The following is a 25,258-nucleotide window of genomic DNA, read 5'->3' as shown; positions in this document are numbered from 1 at the left end:
ATATATATATATATATATATATATATATATATTTATAGGGTTATATATATAGCGTTATTGGAGAAAAGCAGAAGGTGAAATGTTAGAAAAATATTTCAAATAATGCATAACTATATCGTGAAGACCGATGTGGCTGAGCTGTGAGCAGTTCAAACAGCAAACATGCAAGCTGCAGATGTTAACTGTGGTGATTTAGGGTCTATCTCACATTAAAAAAAAATAGAAAGTGGCGCAGTTGCCTGTATTGCTCAGGAATAGACATGTTAATAGATTATATTTATCAATTAACAAAATGCAAAGTGAGTGAACAGAAGAAAAATCTACATCAAATCAATATTTGGTGTGACCACCCTTTGCCTTCAAAACAGCATCAAATCTTCTAAGTACACGTGCACACAGTTTTTGAAGGAACTCGGAAGGTAAGTTGGCCCAAACATCTTGGAGAACTAACCACAGTTCTTCTGTGGATTTAGGCAGCCTCAGTTGCTTCTCTCTCTTCATGTAATCGCAGACAGACTCGATGATGTTGAAACATCTTCCGATTGTGAAGGGAAGTAAGCATGATGTGTCTTTCATCTGCTGCAGTAAGTTTCCTTGGCCGACCACTGCGTCTACGGTCCTCAACGTTTATTTCTTTGTGCTTCTTCAAAAGAGCTTGGACAGCACATCTAGAAACCCCTGTCTGCATTTCTGCCTGGGAGAGACCTTGCTGATGCAGTATATCTACCTTGTGTCTTGTTGCTGTGCTCAGTCTTGCCATGTTGTATGACTTTTGACAGTAAACTGTCTTCAGCAACCTCACCTTGTAAGCTGAGTTTGGCTGTTCCTCACCCAGTTTTATTCCTCCTACACAGCTGTTTCTGTTTCAGTTAATGATTGTGTTTCAACCTACATATTGAATTGATGATCATTAGCACCTGTTTGATATAAATGTTTAATCATACACCTGAGTATATGCCTACAAAATCCCAGACTTTGTGCAAGTGTACCTAGAAGAACTGATGCTGTTTTGAAGGCAAAGGGTGGTCACACCAAATATGGATTTGATTTAGATTTTTCTTTTGTTCTCTCACTTTGCATTTAGTTAATTGATACATATAATCTATTAACATGTCTATTTTTGAAAGCATTCTTACTTTACAGCATTTTTTCACACCTGCCTAAAACTTTTGCACAGTACTGTATATTTGTATTTTCTTAGTAGGACTGCAGAAAGATTAACCCTGTCATTTCCACCCCTGGTGACTATACATTTTCCCCTTATCTAAAGCATCTTATGTAACACGGATATGAAAAGTGTGCATTAATCATAAGCCTCTGTTGATGAACAGCTTGGTGACTCACTGCTGGATGCTCCTATTGGCTTAGCTCTCAGTGCCATGGCTCATGTAATCAGCTCTGGGAAAAGCTGTGACATCACCCACAGATTACATTTCTTACCCATCTCATGAATGAAGCAGACGAAAGCTGGATGCTAGCTTGTCTTTGGGATTAGGCCTTAAGCAATACAAAAATTAAATACAGAATGGAAAACAACCAGCACTTCATAAATGTACTCATCCCCTCATGCTTTTCCTACTGGGAAAAGATGTACAGTGAGTGAAAAAAGTATTTGATCCCCTGCTGATTTTGTATGTTTGGCCACTAACAAAGAAATGATCAGTCTATAATTTTAATGGTAGGTGTATTTTAACAGTGAGAGACAGAATAACAACAAAAAAATCCAGAAAAACGCATTTCAAAAAAGTTATAAATTGATTTGCATGTTAATGAGGGAAATAAATATTTGACCCCTTCGACTTAGTACTTGGTGGCAAAACCCTTGTTGGCAATCACAGAGGTCAGACGTTTCTTGTAGTTGGCCACCAGGTTTGCACACATCTCAGGAGGGATTTTGTCCCACTCCTCTTTACAGATCCTCTCCAAGTCATTAAGGTTTCGAGGCTGACGTTTGGCAACTCGAACCTTCAGCTCCCTCCACAGATTTTCTATGGGATTAAGGTCTGGAGACTGGCTAGGCCACTCCAGGACCTTAATGTGCTTCTTCTTGAGCCACTCCTTTGTTGCCTTGGCTGTGTGTTTTGGGTCATTGTCATGCTGGAATACCCATCCACGACCCATTTTCAATGCCCTGGCTGAGGGAAGGAGGTTCTCACCCAAGATTTGACGGTACATGGCCCCGTCCATCGTCCCTTTGATGCGGTGCAGTTGTCCTGTCCCCTTAGCAGAAAAACACCCCCAAAGTATAATGTTTTCACCTCCATGTTTGACGGTGGGGATGGTGTTCTTGGGGTCATTCCTCCTCCTCCAAACACGGCGAGTTGAGTTGATACTAAAGAGCTTGATTTTGGTCTCATCTGACCAAAACACTTCCACCCAGTTCTCCTCTGAATCATTCAGATGTTCATTGGCAAACTTCAGACGGGCCTGTACATGTGCTTTCTTGAGCAGGGGGACCTTGCGGGCGCTGCAGGATTTCAGTCCTTCACGGCGTAGTGTGTTACCAATTGTTTTCTTGGTGACTATGATCCCAGCTGCCTTGAGATCATTAACAAGATCCTCTCGTGTAGTTCTGGGCTGATTCCTCACCGTTCTCATGATCATTGAAACTCCACGAGATGAGATCTTGCATGGAGCCCCAGACCAAGGGAGACTGACAGTTATTTTGTGTTTCTTCCATTTGCGAATAATCGCACCAACTGTTGTCACCTTCTCACCAAGCTGCTTGGCGATGGTCTTGTAGCCCATTCCAGCCTTGTGTAGGTCTACAATCTTGTCCCTGACATCCTTGGACAGCTCTTTGGTCTTGGCCATGGTGGAGAGTTTGGAATCTGATTGATTGATTGCTTCTGTGGACAGGTGTCTTTTATACAGGTAACGAGCTGAGATTAGGAGCACTCCCTTTAAGAGAGTGCTCCTAATCTCAGCTCGTTACCTGTATAAAAGACACCTGGGAGCCAGAAATGTTGCTGATTGATAGGGGATCAAATACTTATTTCCCTCATTAACATGCAAATCAATTTATAACTTTTTTGAAATGTGTTTTTCTGGACTTTTTTGTTGTTATTCTGTCTCTCACTGTTAAAATACACCTACCATTAAAATTATAGACTGATAATTTCTTTGTCAGTGGGCAAACGTACAAAATCAGCAGGGGAACAAATACTTTTTTCCCACTGTATAATGGTCCCAGTAGGACCACATGGTATTTGTGGCATGCTCTTCTTCATGTACCAAAAACCTGGTTGGGTCATGTTTTTCACATGGTTACAATTGGAGATGAACAACTGCCTACTATACACTGAATGATTCTAGTGTTTTACCTGGACAAGACGAGATAAATCAGAAGCAATTCACTTTCCAACAAATTGTTCTTGACAATCTCAGTGAAAAGTGCCTTCCAAAGAACTATTATTATTTAGTAATTAACTATTTATGAGTGTAAGAAAGGTTACAAATGAAAGAGGACCATCTAGTTAATTTGGTTGCATACTAGTTAATGATTGATCCTAGGATATCATCCACATGTTTTCTGAAGGATTCTAGGGCTGACCACTTCCACAACTGATGCCTAAACTCTAAGAGTTCCTCTGTCTCTTAGGCTGAGAGAGATTGAAAGGGATCAGAGAGAGGGGAGGAGGCTTGGTTACCTGTGGCCTTGCTCACTATCTTGCAGAGAGATCCCAGAGTCCCAATCACTGTCATTCAGAGTACACAGTCCTGTAAGACACAAACACCATGATTGCACTTCATGCTGTACAATACATAACATGAAAAACAGAGTTTGGCCTGTTTAGTTTTTAGTTCAGATATTTAGCTGTTTCTGGAGTTTAAAGAATGATGTTGATTCTATGGATGAACTGCTACTGTGATTGTGCAATATGTTGTTAGTTGGGATTGCCAGTTGTTACTCTGAGGGCTGAATTCCTGCCATACATATTATGCCAAATGTATCAAAGCTCATCCTTAGGGTGACCATATACAAACAGACTCTGTGCAACAGGGTGTGGTTTTCAACTTGGCCTTGAAGTGAAAGAATTATCCAACATCCCTATTCGTCCTCTGTGTTTTTATGTCTGCACACAGCAAAAATAAGTACACATTAATATTCAGTAATTCAAATGTTATAAGCCCTTATTAATTATTGTAATTATTATCATTATTATTTGTTGATGTTGTTGTGCAGGGTAATTAACGAATAATAAAAAATAAAAATAAAATGCATTTTAAAAGGGTTCAGTGCATACATACTATAAACAAGGTAATTAAGAAGCAGTGCTCAATACTCAATTGAGCAACTGTATAATGGTTCATTTACACCTTAATGGCTTTCAACTTCAAGGCGATTTTAAAATCCCACAAAGTATCCCAGTGACAATGGAGCCACATTGTCAATGATGAGCCTTTTTCAATGTTATTATCCCCCCTGAGCTTTCAGGCATGTGCAACAGGCTTTTGCAAACTTTTGCCATTGCTCACTGGGCACTTGTGAATGCCTTGAGTGCTAATTTCCGAATCTCTCCTGTTTTAAAACAAGGGTTGCTGCACCAAGCCAAATGGCTTGGCAATTGCAGAGTTCTAAAACTGCTGGGGTATGAAATAAGGACAATCTGAATCTGATGAATCCAGACTTTAAAGACAGATTCTGGGATGGGTGTGGAGCTCGGCCCTTTGTATTACAGAACATCTATGCCACAAGCTGCCCAGTAACCTCTTAACATACCCTTGGAAATCAACATCAGTTCATTCATGCGCAACCATTATGTAACCCCTGAAGGTGGAAGGCAAGCAGATTTTAGGTTTCAAAACGCTGACTGCTATTAAAATTTCAGTATCTTTGTTGGTTTTCTGTTCTTTTTATAGAAAGGCCCTCTGATGAGAGACATGACATGTGAGCCACTGGATGATGAAAACTGGTAGTTTGTGATGTAACCGTAACATATGTCCAATACAGATCCCCCATGGGTGATTGGCTAGGCCTATATCTGTCTTCTGGTTGCCTAGCTCCTATTGCCTATTGAGTCAAGACCTTGGACCTCTTGCACAGATAGGCCAGTCATTCCTCATACAGTCCCCACTGAGAATATAGGAGCTGCTCCTGCAAGATCTATGTGGACCAGTCTGTCCACTGGGATAATACATTTTGCATTGGAGTTTTACAGAGGAAGTTGGCTGATCCCTAAGAGATCATGAAAGAAACAAACCTACAACACCAATCTCAACGTTTACTTGATTGGCTGATGTTCCCTGTCCCTGTATTACCTGCAATGTTTTTTTTTATTGGAGGGCTGCTCTCCCTCAGCCCAATCTGAACAGCCTACCCTGGTAGAGACTTTGTAAAGGACTATTCCCCCTGTAGGCTTAGGTTCAATGTTTTTCTTTCATCAAGTTAATAATTATTCAGTAGCTAACTCATTTTCCATATGTTCACTATTTAGTTTAGAGGTTCCTAAATTCCAGAACGTGGTAGGTTTGGATGTGGTTATAAAGTAGTGTCTGAAATAGGAGCAGAATAATATTTAGGGCCCTTAGTTAAAAAATCGAATTCCCTGTCTTACTACATGCAACTAAGCATTTAAATTTAGTACACAAGGAACCTGAAATGGATTGTTATCTCCAAGTGGAAACATTCTTAACTTCATGATTGCAAAAGCATTTACATCCTGTGTAAAAGTAAATCATTTAACTGTAGGATAATACTGGTTTCTGTTAACATGCAATCTTGCTCCTGTGAGGCTTCAGTCTGAACAGTTCCTTCAATTACTCATGTGTTTATTTGAAAGTCAGCTGCTACTTAAATGTTCCCAGCTTCACATGTGGGTGTTGTAATGTGCACCAAGGATGTGCCCAGACCTGCTGTAGTGTGGACTGATTAAGCTAATTGACAAGAGAAACAGTCCTGGAAATTCAATGGAAAAGACAACCTGCACAGTGCAATAAGGGAAGCACGGGCAGATTGCAAAAGGTTATGGCCACGGTCTGTTTTACTGTTTTAGGCAAACCTGGCACAGAGGGGCAAAATGCATTAAGATTATGTGTTTCGTAAACTTGTAAAACTATTTACTATTTTCTGTAATTTTCTTATTCTGTTTATTAACTTTTTTCTTGTCTAATCTTTGCCTAGGCTTATACAAGTTTTCAGGGGGGTTTTGTAAAGAGAAAGTTATAGGAGTACAAATCACTACTGCTGTACAATTGTTCTGAACTTCAACACTAGTTTAGTCTAGTGGTAATTTCTAAATATATAATTATCACACTATTAACCAACTTACAAAGGGACTGCATACAGTGGCTCTCAAATTCATTTAGAACAATTTGCAGATTATATTTTTTGACATTATGGACATTTTCTGTGTTGATCAGTGGCAAACATTCACAATTAAATCTATTCTGATTTCATGTTGTAACACACTGAAATGTGGAAAAGTCCCGGGGAGGAATACTTTTGAGAGCCATTGTATGTAATCAGTCTGCATTTGGTTTATATCATACAGGGCTTAGTAACATACAAGGAACATTAGTACCATGGTTACTGACTACATGGTTACTCTAATGCCCCGTTTCCACTGGCTAAGTGTCCGGACGCGTCCGTGTTTTTTGGACGGTTAACTTTCTGGTGCTGGACGTGTCCGTAAGCGTCCGTCCCGCCCACTGAGGACATGATTCGCTTTCAGAATAGGAGGTGTGTGTTTGACTTGCAGACACAGGGAAGAGATCAGATACATTGTGTCGGAAGATATAATCTCAAGTGCCGTGTGCGATCACGAAGAAATTGCAGTTTTATTAACAGCATGGAGTGAAATCCACGTACAGAAACAATGACTGCTTACAGTTAATATCCGAGTGCATTAAACACTTGGATTTCACAGGACCGGTGCAGTGCCGGGACTAGTTAAAAAATAAACTGAAGGATAATAATCGCATCATAGCAGCCGATGTTATTAATATTTTATGAACAGCTGGACGGTGTTTCAGGCTGTGTTGTGTGAATGGTGTGCAGGACAATCCGCAGACAGTCAGTATGAAGGCGAACACGATTCAGTTAACGTGATAAATTTACAAGATACATTAATGAATAAATAAATACAGCAGATCTGGGTTTCCCTCTAAAACATAAGGACTGGTTTAATAAATGCGTCCATAAACGCCATGACTGAGACGTGCACTCTTTAGTTAAATTAAACCTGCTATATTGTAGCTGGATAATTAATCGTTAAACATGTGTATTTTGTTTCAACTGTAACTTGCCCTGGTTAAGGACGTCTGATAAGTAAATTATAAATAATACGGCAAATAGTATCGTTTGCAGTTACAAATCTGTAGTAAGAGTAATAAATGAAGGGAGTCATTATTGTTATTGTTTCGCATGGAAACGTATTCTTATGGGGACGTGCTTGTCTGAATATAATGTTGTCTATACACGTTTAGCTCTTCCTGATATCTCTTAGCAGAAACGTGTATTTATTACGCTGTTTAAAATCATGTAAAGCACAAAGAATAAACACACACAAAAGTGCTCTCCACGTCATACTGTGTCGCTCGTAGTGTTTCCTGTCTCGGTTTTTAAAACGAAACACAAACAAAAAAAGCTCTGGGACGCGTCTGAGGACGGACGCCTCCGGCACGGCACGGACGCTTAAACCAGTGGAACCGAGGCATTATAGTGCTCTAGCACTAGAATCCTGGTTGTAAAGGTTTTAGAAATTTTATTTTGGGGGACCATTATGATCCCAGAAATCCCCCAGATATGTTATTTTTACCTCTTCCGTTGCATTCAGAAAGATCGTCGACCTTATGCTCAGGGCTGTGCAGCCCAGTCTCAGGCTCCTTGCACTTTGGCTTGTTGAGCATCTGCTTGAGGATGCCCCTGTTCATCTCCACCCTCTCAGCCAGGGACAGTGCGCTACTGTTGCTGCACACGCTCTCCCAGCTGTCTGCTCTCCATAAACCCCCTAGCGGTGGCCCCTGCCTCACAGCCCTCCTCAGGTGACTCTCCAAGCTGTCAGACCTCTGCAGCTCCCTTCGGATTTGAGGTCCCCCTGGCCGGGGCTTCCTGTGGCCAGAGAGCCCCCACAGCTGGTCCTGAGGCTCGGCACTGAGAGACCAATCACTGGGTTTCTGAGGGCTATCGCTCAGGAGGAGGGTCTCTGGCCGGGTGGCTTTCCAGAAGCCCTTAGGGGGGGCCCAGGGCTTGGTGGGCGGCTCCTCGAGGAGGCCGTTCCCATTGGACAGGTTCTCCAGACTGGCCCCCTCCCCCAGGCCTCTGGGCAGGGCCAAGCTGGATAGAGTGCCCATCTCGTCCGAGTCCCTGTTCTGCTCCTCCTGCTCGCTGTGCAGGACGTTGTCTGTCAGGTAGGTGTGAACCTGGAACTTGGGGTCTACCTCTTCATCGTTGCAGACCTGCTGTCCCGGAACCTGTCGCCCAGTGGGGGCCACGCTGTGGCTTCTCTGTGTGCACAGTGATGCTCCCTTCTCTTCCTTGCCTGCAGCTCTGCGCTCAGACAGGGCTTTCACTTTAGACTGCAGTGCTGATACGGCCGAGCCTGGTGCCTGATGGAGGACAGGGGAACACAGCACAGGCTCCGGGGAGGGGCTGCTGTCCACCAGTGGCAGGGCAGCATCACATTTCTTCCACACACCTGCCCTGTGCGGCACGTTGGATGGGCAGATGCTTTCAGCTACAGCAACCTCCTCCATGCTGCTCCACTACTCCAGGACCACTCCTGTAAGAGAGTACCCACAAATCATCTATTTGAATTAAAATTCAGAAGTGTTTGACTGAAAATTAAATCTACACATAACCTCAAACTATAAAAGATAACCATTTATTGATCCTATCCTGTTGAAACTAACCTATAATTGAATTCATTAAGCAAAGCAATGGTTCAGGCAGGAAATTCACCTATTCACACACAGAATGTAAAAGACCATTGGCTTCCACAGAAAATGAATAGTAAAAACCAGGGTATTTAAACTCTACATGACTGAACTTGTTACATCCTAGGATTAACTTTAGCTGGACAACAAGTCACAGATGTGTTTACTTACAGCTCGGGAGTTATTGGTCTATTGGTTAGAAAGCAAAGGCCAATCTCCTTGCCTTAAATCAAATCTAATCTTTGAATCTCAAAACTTGGCTCTTTCCCCCAATCACCTATTACTGACCTTCTGAGTAGCAAACTTTATTTTTAGATATACTGAGCATATAATGTCAGGGCATTGGCTTGTAAACATAATAAGCCATGGGAAGGCAGTGGAGATGCTCTTTGATATAAATTGGATGGAGATAACTAGGCAGTGGAACACTGTGGAACACTTTTTTCTGTATTCACATTGTTATTATTTGTATTTTAGAACTGGTATTACCTGTATTGTACTGTATCAGTTATTATTTTTCTGTTTTATTGTACCTTGTAATCAAATGGGTTTTGGGGTGATGGTATTTGGAGGGCAAGATCTGTGCTGCTTTGACATTGAACTGGCCACACTTGTCATGCCTAGAAAACTTTATACAGAGTTGAAGCAGCTATGACTTAGTTGGTTCTGACTGCTTTTTAAAACTAGTGGCCTCTTTGATCCAATCCCAGCTCTGATACCTTGTATGTTTTTAGTTGATACTGTACACCCACATCATCTACACTTCAGATGTTCTGGAAGTCTAAATTACCAACTTACTTTATAATTAGTAAGTTGTATGATGACAGAAAGTATTTTGAGGCAATTTCAACTGAACAGGCTCTATGCACAGCCACTTCCGAATTTGATCTCAGCTAGCCCCAAAAGTTCCGATGTAGTGCTAGAAGCGACTGCTGTCAGTATAAGTGAAAATTAGTTTCTACACCCATTGCCTACAAAGCTCCCCGGGATAACGGTGAATGATTTCCATCGTATGTAAGAGCGTCATCTGTTGCTTCATCAACAAAAAGGATTCAAGATCGGCTCACCAAAATACCAAAACCTATACAGAAAAGTGTGGAGAAATTTAAAATAGTCGGTGTTACTGGGGGTCATCCAACTGTGATTACATGTTGTTTAAGATTAAGATCATTATTCATTATAAGATTAAAAACACTTCCATACATCCTTATATCTGTGAGTTCTGGTGGTTATTTCTAACATATTGCATTTCCTGCGGTTATGACGCAAAAGCCTATAAAACATTTATTAAAGCAACAAAGTTAAGCTTTTCTTTCCTGATTCTAAGAATGTATTTTTTGTTATTCTGAAATTATAGTGCTTTCAAATGTTTTGAAAAACCTGTAAGTTTGTTAGTGATAATAATGGACAAAGCAGTATATAGTGAAAGGGGTATTTATTTCCAATAGAGGATGCTGTTCATCTTCAGCTGTAAACTTATAACATTGCATATACAACTGAAGCTGAGACAAATACAGCGCTAAGAGTTTTTAACAGGAGTTTTAAATGGACAGGATGCGGGGAAGAGAGTGCGCTCTTATGCACTGTAAGACAAAGCATTAACAGGGCTAATCATTGTTCATTCATATAACTGATCTTCTATGCATTTGTGAGCATGTGGAGTTGAGGCAGAGGAGACAAACGTAGAGCAGGAAGACAGCTGTTGTGCGGTCCTGTGCACTGGAGACTATGACAGGTGAAGTGCAACTGAGCACAATACAGTTTTGCCCCACTGATTATGCGGTCCAGTTCAGGTCACCTTCACCGCGATGGGTCGAATGGCCTCCTCTCGTTTGTAAACTTTCTTATTGGTGACGGCACAGTGGATATATATATATATATATATATATATATATATATATATATATATATTTTTTTTTTTTTTTTTTTTTTTTACCTGTTGTTTTTCATGTTGTACAGAATATCAGGTATCTTATTATTGTATGTGCATTAAGCTGAACAATTAATTCAGGACGGTGGGAGTTGAAGGCTCGACCAAATCTTCCTATTGAAATTCGAATTCGAATGCCGAATATTTCGTAACCACTTTTTGCGATGTCTTCCATGGTAGGGCAAGTATGAAAGATCAACACAGAGGAAGCCTCACACAATGGGACACAGCTTTTCTGAAACTCATGATGACTCACTATAACGGTAATTTGAAAGATTAATAATGTAAATATGTTATCTATTGAAATCATATCAGTGTTAGTAAACATTTTTGCTAGCGACAATATCTATCACAGATATGTAGAGACCGAAACTGGAAGTAAATTAACTGGCTGAGATTTAAGCAGAAATACGTAGGCTATAGGCTGTGCATTGTCCATTGCTCGTTGTACTAGATTCTCATGATAGTTGCCTTGATTTGCCTTGATTCTCATGATTTGGCCTACTAAACCGAAGTGACATGGAGAAAACTGGATAGCATTGACCACACTTCTGGGTGGTAAAGTGATTTGCAGAATAAACAGTCAACTTTACAGAATGAAAGGAAATATCTTGATCCTACAAAGGGGCATTTTTTGAAATATTCTGTATTTACACTTTAGTTTTAATAAACAGCATTTCTGTTTCATGGTCAAATGATACTATCGAAGCTTATGAAGAACTACACTAAAAAATAAAACAAATAACTTGCTTCACTTCTGAATCTACCTAACAAAGTAAGGCTTTCATATTGCTATACAAATAGAATATATTTAAGAATGAAAATAATGCTTTTATGAGCAGTATATCTATTTTGTTGTATTTGAATTCCCTGTTTAAAAGTATATATCTTTCTTCCTGGGAAAATATATGTTTGGCCTTCTTTCTAAGTCTACATAGCAAATAAGTACAGTGCACTACTCTGTACTAATTACTGCTCCCTGTGATCAAAGCTGAGGTCAGACTGAAGGTCTGTTGGTGCCAACAGCCATGAAAATGGGAGAGTTTTACTTCCTTGTTCGAACATGATATCTCGAACACGGAAAATTCAAATGAATGAACCCTCCACTTTATCCATTTTTTTGCAACTGTGGTCTCCAACTTGGTGGAATTATTTCTAGAAACTTGAACTGAGCTAAAGATCCCTTTGCTCCAAGTCTGACACAAATTTTACTACTCTTGATGGCTGACTAAACGCTACTATGAGCTCAGTCACTACTCAAGAGTTGATACAGGAACATACATTCCCTAGTCTCCCCAGACACATTGTGGGATGCAAACAAACCAAACCATTCCAGGTCATTTAATATCCTGTGCGTCATTTATGAAAAATACTAAAATATAACAAGGACAGAAACTAGAAGTGCAGGTGCATTGTCTGTAATATCTACATAAACTCTGAATTATACGAACTGGAACCTCTTGACTGTAGCTTGGACTAAACTTAATTTGGAAAATACCAACCATAAAAAATATTTCTCAGTAAACAAATGTTTTAAAAATGTGGTAATAAGACCACATTACTCTTTCACCAGTTCCACCTGGATTACATATACCTTGTTAAAATATTTGTAATACATAAATTAACAATATCTAACCATCTGTATGTTGACTTTGACCACATAAATTCAATTGCATTCCAGTCAGGCATGTGATTATTATGGGGTAGATGAAGTTCTATCTCTATTATTATTATTAGGCTCTCTCTCATTATTATTATTATTATTATTATTATTATTATTATTATTATTATTATTATTATTATAGTGAACTCCCCACACACACATTATTGTCTGGATTGTGGAACCAGCATAAGACCTCAGGGCTGTTTGTGTGAAATAAAACTTGACACCAGCATGGTTCTCTGTGTTGAACATTTTAACACCAGGACTTTGTCAAGAATGCATTTTCAGGAAGTAAATCCCCTAAACTGATTTGAAATTACTCATGACTGACTGCTGTTGAATTATTAATTCTTGTTGTGGTTGTTGTTTACTCTGTTTGTCCTTTTCGGACACTCAGTAATGTGGCTTGTGATTTTGCTAGTTGAATAAACTGTTTTCATCTCATTACTTTTTGGCTCTGTCTTGATGTATTATCTCAGCCAAATTAATACGTCCCACCATTATTCAATGCAAATCTGTTTGATTGTCTGTCGAATGTCAATTGACTGTTATTTGCGTTTCAATCTATGGTGCATCCTGTGTTAGAAAGCAGGTGAGTATTGCTTTTGGAAGGAGGATGCAGAATTGCTTTTGAGTCTGTTTGTTCTCTTCCAACAGCTGTGTAACTGGTCAGTGAGTTGATTTTACAAATTTCTTCTCAGAATGTCCTAATTTCCTGGCTAAATTTCCAGGAGCACCTTTCGAAAAGCACAGATTGTCCAACACAGCAAGCTCAAATACAGACATGTTTTTGGGGAGTGAATCTTTAAAAATGTAGAGACAAAAGAACAACACACCTAGCCAGGGTAGCAACTATCTTAGAAATGAAGCATTCTTTGATATAAGAAAAAATAGTATTACTGGAAAAAATCCCATTCCCAGATAATGAAATATATAGTGGAAAAAAACAGTATCCCAATCAATCCCAATCAAGCAAAGTTGTGAGGTACAAAAATGAAACTTCAGACTGATCTTTGTTAAATGATGTGCTCACACCTAATGTGCTGTAACATCTAAAATTGGAGTCCAGTGCAAATTTCCTATTTAACGTGTCTGCTAATCCTAGTCAAGATTATGCAAGAAAACATCGCTCTCAAATCCCGATGATCACATCTCGTCTCCTGTGGCTCTAGAAGCTTAAGGGCTTTCATTCTGTCATCTCTCACTGCTTCATTCCAAATCAGATTAATTGTTGGCTTGTTTGTGTGTTTTGTTTCCCCCATTTAATTAATGACATGGAAAATTAACCCACCGAGACCTTGCCCTGCTTTTCCCAAGCAAAGTCCTTGAAGATGATGGAAAACTGCAGTCTTGGTATTTTCTACTGTGGGCCAGAAATTGGTAGCCATTGGAAATTAGTATCGTTCAGGCACAGACCAATCATGCTTAGTACCAAGAACATGGAAGGCGTATCAGAACTCAGTCCAATTATAGTTTTAATAGTTTGAAATATCAGGAATCATTTTTTCGAAATGGTCCATATACATTTACTACACCGTTTTTCGTGTGTTCTGCTGCAAGTAGTCTGGAATGCATCTGCCTTGAAGTGAGCCAATGATGGATTTCTCATATCAATAGGTCTGAATTAACTCAGGCACACTTTTTAACTTCTTGCTCGTGGGAGGTCTTTCCCAATCTTTTGGTGGGACTCAGAGATGCATGTGAGATGCAGAGTGAGGAATATAGGTAGGGATAGGGGAAACAGTGCAAACAGAGGCTGTATAAAAGACAAGAAAGGCATATAACTAGATTCGTGCCTCTCATTGGACAATTGGATGCTTCTGGAACACCCACTTAGCACTCACCTCCCCACATGCCGCTTCTTCTCACTGCAAGTCTCTAGACCCTTATATAAAGCATCTAAAACATAAATCAAAAAGTGACAAACCAGGGATGGCCAGTCACACTCGTCCAGTTTGCTACTGGATGATGCCTTTTCTTGAAGTTCTCTGAGAATGCGAACAGGATATTTCTGAATCATTAGCAGCACACACAAAGCACGTACCATATGTAAGCAAGTTTAATGCCTAACCAGTCCGGGATTTCTTATAAACCGAACCAGATTGCTCTAGAAGCTTAGAAGGGCTGTATTTATTTTTCAGCTGCCCAGCCGCACCCAAGGAATTTGAAAATTTCCTAATTTCTGCACAGTCCTCTAGGAGCATTGCTTTGCCAGCTGCTCTGACATTCTTTCCTACAAATTAACAAGACCAGGACTGAACCAAACACTGCCCTTTAGAGCTGAGCCTGGAGAACAGAAAGGGCGAATCTCCAACGAATGAGAAAACACTCTCTGCAGAATCTTCCTTGAACGGGGGCTATGAAACTCCCCAATGATAGGAAAGTGTAGGAAGGTGTTTGATTGAGCGCTGCCTGTGTGGTTCCGGAGCCGACTGTTTTTGGTGTGGGATCTGCTGCAAGTAGTCTGGAATGCCTCTGCCTTGAAGTGAACCAGTGATGCATTTCTCATATCAATAGGTCTGAATTAACTCAGGCACACTTTTTAACTTCTTGCTCGTGGGAAGTCTTTCCCAATCTGGTGGCGGGATTCACATACTGTGAGATGCAAAGTGAGGAATATAGGTAGGGACAACTATGTGTGTGTGTTGGAGTGTGTTTTGTGGACTTACAAAACTTGCAAAACATCCTTGATTACTGCATTCTATTGTGCCAATAGTATTTCACAGTGGAAAAAAGGAAAACAGCAGAATTCAATAAGGCTGAAACGTACACTATCATGCTGCCCTAGCAAGCTTTTAACTTCACATTATGTACCAACCCCTTACTCCAAGCCAGTGTTATCCACATCTGCTACAGCACCAAATCTGTTTGAGACTTTGAACTAAAATGGGAAACGGCTTTGAATTCCTGGCCAGCCCAGTTTTGGTTTGATTTGTTCATCCCATTCTGGAAATGCTGCCAAGAGACATGAACCAACGAAACAAACAAAAAAGACGGTAAAAAAACAAAACTTAGATGACAATGCATGCTCTTACCACTCTCTCCCAACTACAGAAGCCGAGTCTCCTCTGATCCCTCCATCTACGACTGATTTGATCAGTGATTCCAAACTTTGCACAGCTTCACGGCTCCATCTGCGGCTTCCTGTTTCTTACAGCACATCATTGGAACACACGATTCGCAGCCAAAGGCAGAGTGCCTCATAACTTTTCTGCTGTATGCCTTCAATTAGTCTCAGTTTCCTTCTCTCTCCGCTCCACTCCAGCTGTGTTTGAGCACTGCAGAGTGGGGACTGCTTGTGTTAGGCTCTCTCGCATACCTGGGCTTCACACCAACCTCCCCCTACTGTCTCCTTTCCTCCCATTCCTTTCCAAAAAACATCTCCCACAAGCTAAAGGCAGCTGACTGTAAAAGGTGATCCACATGTGTGAGCCCTCACGGTTGCCCAGGAGACAGGCATATGCAGCCGAACCAGATTGGTTACCCGAAAGTGCCTGTTGGAGCACAAGAAGAGTCTGACTGGTGGAGAGCCTGTTTGGACTTCCCTAGAGGGAGGGTCTTTGTAACTCTATACTTGAATTTGAGAAAGAAAGAAAAAAGGAATCTCGAAAGCACGGCTAAAAGGAAGTTCAGAAGTCTCCAAGCACACTTTACAGCAGCCCAGGAATTTCCTTTGTTTATTGTGGATTCTTAAATGGCTGATTCGCTAAATTCTCATCCACTATGATCCAACTCCATAGAATACCTTATTTTTCGAAGTTAAAGTAAAACAACAAATCAATTCACTTGGTTCTCCATATTAAGACCATTTTTAAAATTCTGGGGGATTATTTTTCTCAAAAAAAATTTAGGACTGTTTGGAAGCAGTGCTGAAGGAAATGTAAGATACCCTAAGAGGCCAGAAATAGTGAGCAATTAAGATGTTTCTTGCTCAGTACTGTTTCAGCAAGAGTACTTTGCACATGCCTAAACTAGGACACAAAAATAACCTGTCAAAACACCAAGAGGAAAAACACCAGGTCATCCTCAAGTTTGGAAGCATGACTCATAAAATTCAAACTGAAATCTGTAAAGTGTTTTTTCTAGAATGTTAATGACACTCATTTTGGACTGTATACCATTACTGTAGAGAAACAAACTGCTTCTACATGTAGTGCCTGTAAAAAAAACTAAACACAACAATATGTCCTATATATTGTAAGTTTTCTATATACTAGTACATAAACACTGAATGACAAGGAAATATAATCATAGAAACCAGAAAAGCACAAAGAAACTAAATTAGGACCAAAGATTCTGCCCATAGAGGGATTTATACAGAGTTATTAAACTTTAGAGAACTGAAGGCAAATAAATGTATAGAATATGAATGAAGGCATGTCAGATCAAAGCCCAAATCCAGCAGCTGTTTAAGGTAACGCTGAAATTGTACATTTAGACAGACTTGCAAACGCTTCATTCTGTACAGTTTAGATGTATTGCTAAATTAGGTAATTTGGAAATAATTTAAAAGAAACAGATACAATGCCATTTTATATAACAGATAGGCTTGCGGAAATGGGGTAAGAATGTTTGTAGATGGGTCTTGCTTGCCTCGGTTTGTTTAGATTGCTTATCTGAGTTTGTTTTCAATGGAAGGCGGAGCCCGATAGCATCACAATACAGCTAAAACAGGGACCTACATGAAAACCTGTCAGTGTGCTGTTTCAATGGTAATATCCTTATTGAGCGAGTCTTGAGAAATTGGGATTTATTTTCGATTACTTATTTATACCAGGCTCTATCGAGTAATGGGTGGATCATTTCCGTCAACCACAGTGGCACAAAAGTTAAAACCCCTCTATGTGCTTTACACTAGATTTGTACCTGCCTGAGAGGATCCTCCCTCTGACTGTATCGTGTGGTGCTCCTCTTTCGTTTGATCTTTTGCGAAAGCACTGCAGGATAGATGCTAACAAATTGGACAGTGCAGCTGCCTCCTCGTAGGGAGAACTAAAGTGGAGGATTAAAGCCTCTCAGAAATACAGATACACTGGCTGAAATGAGAACTGACTGTTCTGTCCATCATAGCTCAACTCATAGCTTCTAATCTCAGTACTCATACATCACGGGTGCATTGTGGAATAGTGGCTAGGGTAAATGGGTACCCTTCGGATAAAAGCATCAGCCAAATGATATTTTAATTAATTAATTTTAGGGATGTATGGTTGCTTCAGCATTTATGTGCATCTTGAAAGTGGTTTGTGTGTTTCACCACTGACTATTGTAATCTATAATGGTAACTCTGTAAATTTAATCCTGCCATATTCTATTAATGAGATGTATATATACTATATTAGTTTAGGTTACATTACAAAAGAGTTGCCTGCACTTTTTTTTTTTGTTCAAGATGACTCTCACACCTCTCAGTTGTGATTTGACTCTTGCCTGGAGGGTGTTGGGGGGTGGGAGGTATTACAATTGAGTAAGTGAAAACTAAATTGTTCTGTACTTGTCCTGAGCTTGCATCAGATAGGACTTATGCAGCATATTGTCGTATGTTGTACTTATTGTATTATAACATATAATGTAATACTTTTGATAAATATTTTGTGCGACAACTGTAAGTCACCCTGAGTAAGGGCTGCTAAAGAATCAGTACAACTATTACAACAACTACTACTTAAAATAATAATAGTAATCAATCATCAACATAATACTGATACTACTACTACTACAAATAATAATAATAATGGAAACAATATACAGTGATGTCTGAAATGCTTTCTCTTTAAAGCCTCTGATCATGGTTTAAGCCACATTTCAATAATAGACGTTCTTGAAATCAGTCCCATACCCAAAAGACATCTTCCTTCTATACACTGATAAGGAAAATTATTTAAAACAGCAAGATACTTAATTTCACTGCAGGATATGCACTATAATAAGCTTATTAATATTATAGCTGTGGGTGACAAATAACTTTCTGACTGACACACACACACACAAATATGAATTAAACCCTCTCAAAATTAAACTAATTGAATCCCGGCACCTTTTCAAAGTCTAAAAAAACAAACAAAATGTATACATGTTCATCTGTTGACTGTATGTCTGTCAGGAAATTACTGCAAAGGCTTAAGTACAAAATCCCAGTGAATGTGTAGAGAGACATCAGCTGTTTTAATGCTATCAAAAACCTGGTCCCATGGAAGAAAGGGAACAGAATGTGAAATCATATTACACAACCACTCCCCTAATCTCCTGATCGGCAGCACACCTGTATAGCCGGCTTAGAACACAGAACACTATACTGGGTCCGGAGTGTGCAGGCCTGTTCCTTTCAGCTGTCATTTTCATGCTACATATTCTTGATTAAACAATGGAATGTTTTCTGATCTTTTTTTCCTTCTATCTTCAGATGACCCATGCCTTACTTGACTCTAAAATAGGCACTACCACTACCACAGCCCAGCCAATCACAAGGCCTGGACCTCCCAGCATGCATCTGGACAGTCCCTGCTTGTCAGTAAATCTGATTCCTGGACTCCCCAATATAGTTTGTGCCAGGGGTGGGCTGCAGACCCGTAGACAAGGATTTGCTGTGTTTGGCCACGATGTGTTGGTACTATGCTCCCTTACATATGGTAAAGGGCAACATCACAAAGTATTATCCCCACTCACATATGGACAGTACTATGTAGGGCTCCTAGCACAACTATTTATTTCAGCATGTATAAATCACATTGCCCATATATACAAATCCTCAAATTGGTGAATCCATGTGTACTAAGCAGTTATGAAAGAACTGAACATGACAACACAGATCACTGAAATAATGAAGAAGCCGTTCATTCAACTGGAGACAATTACAGTACATGTAACAGGACTTTAATAATCCTATAATCAGAATATTCTCACAAAATTACACTATCGACTGTTTTGTGAGGGCCAAAGTGTTTTTGTTTTTTTTTTCTTATCCCAATCTATAAAAAAATAGGCCATTATTCCAACAGGTTCTGTGTGTAAAACAGTCAGGGTTACTAGACTGGAATGCTACAGGTCATGAAAACTCCCTGAGTGCCAAAATTCAAGCTTTCTTGAGTTCAATTGCCTTGCCACTCACTGCTGAGCCCACAATGACACAATGTACAGCTCTTGCACAAAGATGGAGAGGCAGGCAATCTGTAGGGGCAGATTACGTCAGCCTGTCAATATGGAGCTAAAGAGCTAAAAACACATCAGATCATAGGCTTTCAGAGTGTCATCTAGAACTGTAGCATTCTGAAGACAGACTATCAACTGCAGATATGTATGTTGTTCTGTTTATTTTCCCTGGAATGACAAAAATGTATGGGCACACTGAATGGATGAATACAATTCAGAATTGCAGCTATTTTCAGATGACCAGATATCCCTCCCAGAATGTTTAAAAATATATATGTTTTAAAAAGTATAACTGTTTAAATATGAATGGTGTCCTCTGAAACTACATCAATATAGGTCAGGCCGTGATAACTGCACCTGTTTGCTCGAATGTCCAGTGGAGCTTTTTGTAAAATTTACTTTTTTGGGGTATTTTTTGCAAGAAGTAACTGGTGACAAGAGCAGCTAAAATATAACCCACCACAGTATGTCAAGAGAATCTGTAGTTTTTGCCAGTTTTTGAAACTGACATTATTACTGGAAGAAAAGATTACTTCACTTGATTGCAGACAATACTAGACTGCATAAATTCATACCATCAATTGTATCTTAGTATACATGTTTCTTTGCATGTCTTTACTACAAAAAATAACCCTGCAGGAAGTAAAAGCAGTAATGTGTAGCTCTGACAAAGCAATGTACAAAATACAATTGTATAACATTCTAGGACTGGCTTTTCAACAGGGGTTCAAAGTGGGTCTGTGTCTCCTGACTTTTGTTCCCACTGAGATTGCGTCTAGAATTGTTAGGTTGAGGTTCTTGCTTGACTAGTCCTTTCCTATGTTTTCCACCCTTTAAAGGCTGTGGTTAGATACAAGCATTAACTAAAATGCTTCATAGCAGAATTCACTTTGTTTAAGTGTATTGCTTCCATGGGCAGGTGTCAACAATTTGGGCAAATTGGACCCAAGAAAAACGAACACAGCTTATTATGCATATGTGTAACCATCTGTGTCTTTGCATTTTTAGTCGGTGTTAAGAGATCTTTAGGCAGGTGAGGGAGAAACAATTTAGAAAACAGGTGGAGGACAGATAGAAGAATGATCTGTTTGTTAAACTGCTTGACAACAGTACACAGTATTTCTGAAACCAGTAGGTTTCAAGAAGCCTTAGTAATTATAGGACCTCCAGGAAAACCAGCGACTGGGTCAGTAACCCTGACATTATGTTAAGTTTATGCCTTTTCTCTAGTAAACCCAATGACATTGCAAAGTGTCCCTTAACTCTTTCAGGGTGCCAAGTCTGTAAGCACACCTACAAGCAATTTCAATATTATTTTTATATATTGTCATGCTAAGAGTTTCAACTTCTTTCTAACTCCAAATAAACTTAATCTAATTATCCTGATCTATGTTCTAGTCCGCCTAAATATAAAACATGATAAATTACTAGTTTTGTACCTGTGAATTCGTACAATGACCTGCAGAACATTAAGGATCAACTATAGCTCTGTAAATGGAACTCTATGAAATATAAACAAATAATATTGTGCATATTAGTAAGAAGGGAGTAACTTACTTGTCAGGCTATTGAATATGGTGCCTTTCTCCACTTGGTAAGGTAAGAGCACTGAGTAGTCTTGGCATAGAGAGTAAAACAGGTCACCACCTACCCTATCTTTTCCCGGCTCAGTTTAAGGCAGCAATATATGAAGAGTCTCATAGGTTGTCACGACAGTACCTCTGCAACACGGTCCATTTCACGTCTGGCATATAGACTCCGACTATATCGCAACTATATCGCAACTTTGCATCTGGTTCTTGAAAGCAGCCGGCTGTCTGTGGTTTCTGCTGAAACTATCTCCTCCATCCAACTTGCGTTTTCACCCTTTCCCTCTCAATATTCATGATTGGTTTGTTAATCCTTTCAAAATCAGGTGGATTAAAACGGCGGTTTAATTCCACTCAACTCTGGGAGTGGACAGTGCTGCAGGAATTGCATAAATCCTCGCAATCTGGGATCCTTTCGCTGTTCCTGAGCCAGCAGGAGTGTGTCAGGCCATGAGCCACCCCATAGTACATCCCAGCCCCTGACATCATCCTCCATAACATCCTGAGGTGGCACTGGCACGTGGACCGAGGATTCTTCACACCAGGCCCAGCATGCCTTTCTCATGTGTACTGAGACAATGCCAGAGCTTTTTACATGACAAACCACCCTTTTACAGCACTGCATCAAGGTATGGTTGTGAGTGGGGAACAATGTGACCAGTGTGGAGAGTGGGTGAGGGTTTATGTAAACACTGATGGGCTGTCTTTCTGGTGGGACTGTTTTAGCATGAGGAAAACTTCTTGCAATTGTGTATTAAAGTGCTGGACAGATTACAATGGAGACAGAAGCTCACTCTCTCTTTTGACAAGACAGACACACGCAGTCAGTCTTGAGCAGTCACACGCTGAAATTACAATCTAATAAATCTTCAATCTATAGGCCTACACAGATAAACATATTAAAATACCCATAAACTCTGTGTTAAGGGACTTTTATGATTTAGATAATCATTTTAGCAATTCCCATAGCTCTTTCTGGAGCCCACAGGTAGAGAATCACAATTCAATCTGCTAAAATTCTCATTCCCTTCTGCCCCCCACTTCCTTTTTCAGTGGTCTTCAACTCTGGTGCTGGACAGGCCTTATATAGGCCTTAAAGCCAACCTTATAATTATCCTTTAAAAAAGTACATGAATACAATGTAACTGTTTAACTATGCACCCACCCGTTGCCACCTTCTACACCTTTCCAAATGTCATGCTGACAGGATTGTTTTCTGATTCTGCCCTGAATGCAGGTCTGTTCACACACTCAGAGCCTGGGAGTTGTGGCCCCTGTTCCAGGAATGTAAGTAACTTGCCAGGTGTGAGGTGGAAAACCTCCATGGTCTGGTAGTCCGGTGCACAAATGGTTCTGGACGCCAAAGAAACAGGGCAAATTTGATCATTCGGAGGCATGTTTGAGCTTCTGGGAATACTCTTGGTACAGCTGAACGTGTCATCAAGCCAAAGAGAGTTGGCCAGAGCAACACAAAGTCAGAGAATTTTGAGAATGGATACTCATAATGTATCACTGAAGCTTTTTCTAACCAATGACATTCCCGTGACAGAAATTCAACAGGGTATTCACAGCTGACCCAGAGGTGTTCTATGAGATTGAGGTCAGGACTCTGAGCAGGCATTGTAATGATGGAGAATCTATGGCAGATAAATCTCATGGGCTTTAGTAAATGAAAATGTATTTGTAATGTATCCTGGCTCAGAAATAGGGCAGATTTACATTATTGTGTTAATCCCGGCCCTATAGAGATTATACAATGCATGTACTTTTTTCATAATATTTTTTACCTAGGTGTACCTTAGTGATGCTTATATGTTTAACCTTTTTAAACCTCTGAAAATAGAATGGTATTATAATTACATTTTGCACTACTGAAGGCTGTATTCTTTTGTTGCTTGATTAGGACTAATCTGACTACATAAACAAGAGGAGAAAACACACAGGTAGGACACCTTAGTGAACAACAGATCACATAGTACTGAAAAATAATTTAAAAATAAGTCCTGGATTTCCACTTTAATAACTTAGAAAGTTAGAAGTATTTTTGTAAACATTTAAATCTATAAGATATGCAAAATATGCATAATTTTATAATACAATCAAAATAATAACTTTATTTTTTTTTGTTTAACCTTTGTCTACATTCCTATGTTGTTTTATGTTATTAAATTATGGGGATGGGAAAATCATGATTTCTCAATGTGATCGTGCTATATTGCTATATTGCACAGTAATTCTTTATTCTTAGTCAGTCTTATATAATGACTTAACAATTAAAGAAAAATAACTAAACATAAAATTACAGACACCGTAAGTGGAAATGACAGCAAGGCAAAAATTCAATTTCCAATATTTCCAATCTGGCTCACTGACACTCAGCTTATCTAACTGATCAAAATGTTCAGGTGTGCGGATCAGGCTTCAATTGCGCAAATGTCCAAAGGATTTGTTTTTATTTTGTAATGTTGCATCGTACATGCAACGGTATTAAAGGTGAAGACAAAAAAGATTTTAAAAGACTAATAATTAAACACATACAAATAACAAACACGATGTATGTAGGACTGCAGAACTGGACAATAGTGACAATAAATTCAGAAAAATCACTTTGTATGTAAAATAATAAATAAATAAAAAATAAAAACAGTGTTTTATACATGAAGAGTCCTACGTTTTTCCAGAGAGGTGTGGCTTTCCCAGCGAAATTGACAATTTCTTTAGCGATTAAAGGGTGCAAAAACATTTTGCATTGGCACCTCTTACACACACACAAAAAAGGACTAGAGCCATTTCGTAAAATAATATAAAAATAAATATAGTAGTGTATGAATAACCTTATTTAAAAAGGTCTAACGTTACATTTGCAGGAATACTCATATATGTATTTATATAAGTATATTAATACTTATACTATATTTAGTAAGTACTGTTGTTTATTCAGGTTGTTGACCGATTTCCCTAAAATACATGTAGGATTGTTACAACTAACTTTTTACTTACGTTAATACTATACACTTACTAAATACAAGGTATTTCGGAAATTATTACAATGATATAGACCACTTACATGAACTGCAGACCGGCATGCCTGGCGATGTGATGATGACGCTTTCTGGTCATTCAAAGAAGCCATGGTGACATGATGAATTACTTTTCGATAAGGAGCATAAACTAAACATTAAGAAATTGACACATACCATCAATCAACATATCCTCAGATGTCAAGTTCTGCAAAGCAGTAACAGAATAGTTACAAAGTTTCACGAAGAGTGAAGAACAACTAAGGGATGCTGAACTTGGGAGACTGATTATTTAATGTCCCCGACAATATTACATATTTCCCCGGACATACATATTACATAGTGTTTGCCTATAAAAGAGAACAATCCCAGTAAAATCAGAACGGGTTGAAAGCCTAATCTGTTTCCCTGTACCCAGTCTCACAATTATTATAAAACAGCTCCCTCTCGTGTTAGTGGAGTGACGGAGTTTACTATCCATGTTGGGTGTGCTGTATGCTGTGCTGAACCCGCAGCGCAGATTTCCGCAGTTCTGCGCAGATCTGCACAGTTCCACCGATCCCATTCGCGGAGCAGCGCAGACCTGCCGAACTTTGTATCATTCACTTCTTTCTGTAACACCTTCTGCACATGGGTGTCAAAGCTCACTGCATCGCTGGGGAAAATAACCTTCAAGCCCCCCACAAATCAGCGATCAAGCCAAACTTGGAATAGATAAATAAACAAACAATAAATACATAATCGATTATATCTACACTGGAGGTACACACTTACATCGGTGCAGGAGAGAGTGCCAATATGCCAATCTTCTTACAAATGTAACTAAAATATACAGTCAATTTACAGTCGCAGCATGCATCATCAGATCACTGGAAAGACTCACACATAGAGATCTACGTTTTTGAGTCTGGGGTTATGTGGTTATGTGTGGGGTTGTGCTTACATATTTCTAAGCTGAATGCCATCTGTCTGGGCAGTTTCATCCACTGTCTCGGCAGTGTTTTACCGACGCTGGGTATAATTATGAGCGCTA

At 39.5% G+C, this 25,258-nt stretch overlaps 1 protein-coding gene across 2 annotated transcripts in view; it reads right to left on the bottom strand.

The window, feature by feature from the left end:
* kiaa1614 (KIAA1614 ortholog) overlaps positions 1-15,927 on the bottom strand; it is a 38,026-nt gene extending 22,099 nt beyond the window's left edge. For both annotated transcript variants that reach the window (XM_066691860.1, XM_066691861.1), the window contains exons 1-3: positions 15,506-15,927; positions 7,761-8,723; positions 3,651-3,720 (exon numbers count right to left, since the gene is read on the bottom strand). In XM_066691860.1, coding sequence (XP_066547957.1) covers positions 3,651-3,720; positions 7,761-8,697 — 1,007 coding nt within the window. In that variant the 5' untranslated portion in view covers positions 8,698-8,723; positions 15,506-15,927. The remainder of the gene's footprint in view (positions 1-3,650; positions 3,721-7,760; positions 8,724-15,505) is intronic.
* Positions 15,928-25,258: the final 9,331 nt, after the last annotated feature.

The sequence above is a fragment of the Amia ocellicauda genome, chromosome 19, assembly GCF_036373705.1.
Source record: "Amia ocellicauda isolate fAmiCal2 chromosome 19, fAmiCal2.hap1, whole genome shotgun sequence".
In the NCBI taxonomy this organism is placed as follows: Eukaryota; Metazoa; Chordata; class Actinopteri; order Amiiformes; family Amiidae; genus Amia; species Amia ocellicauda.
This window is presented reverse-complemented; position numbering and strand designations above follow the sequence as displayed.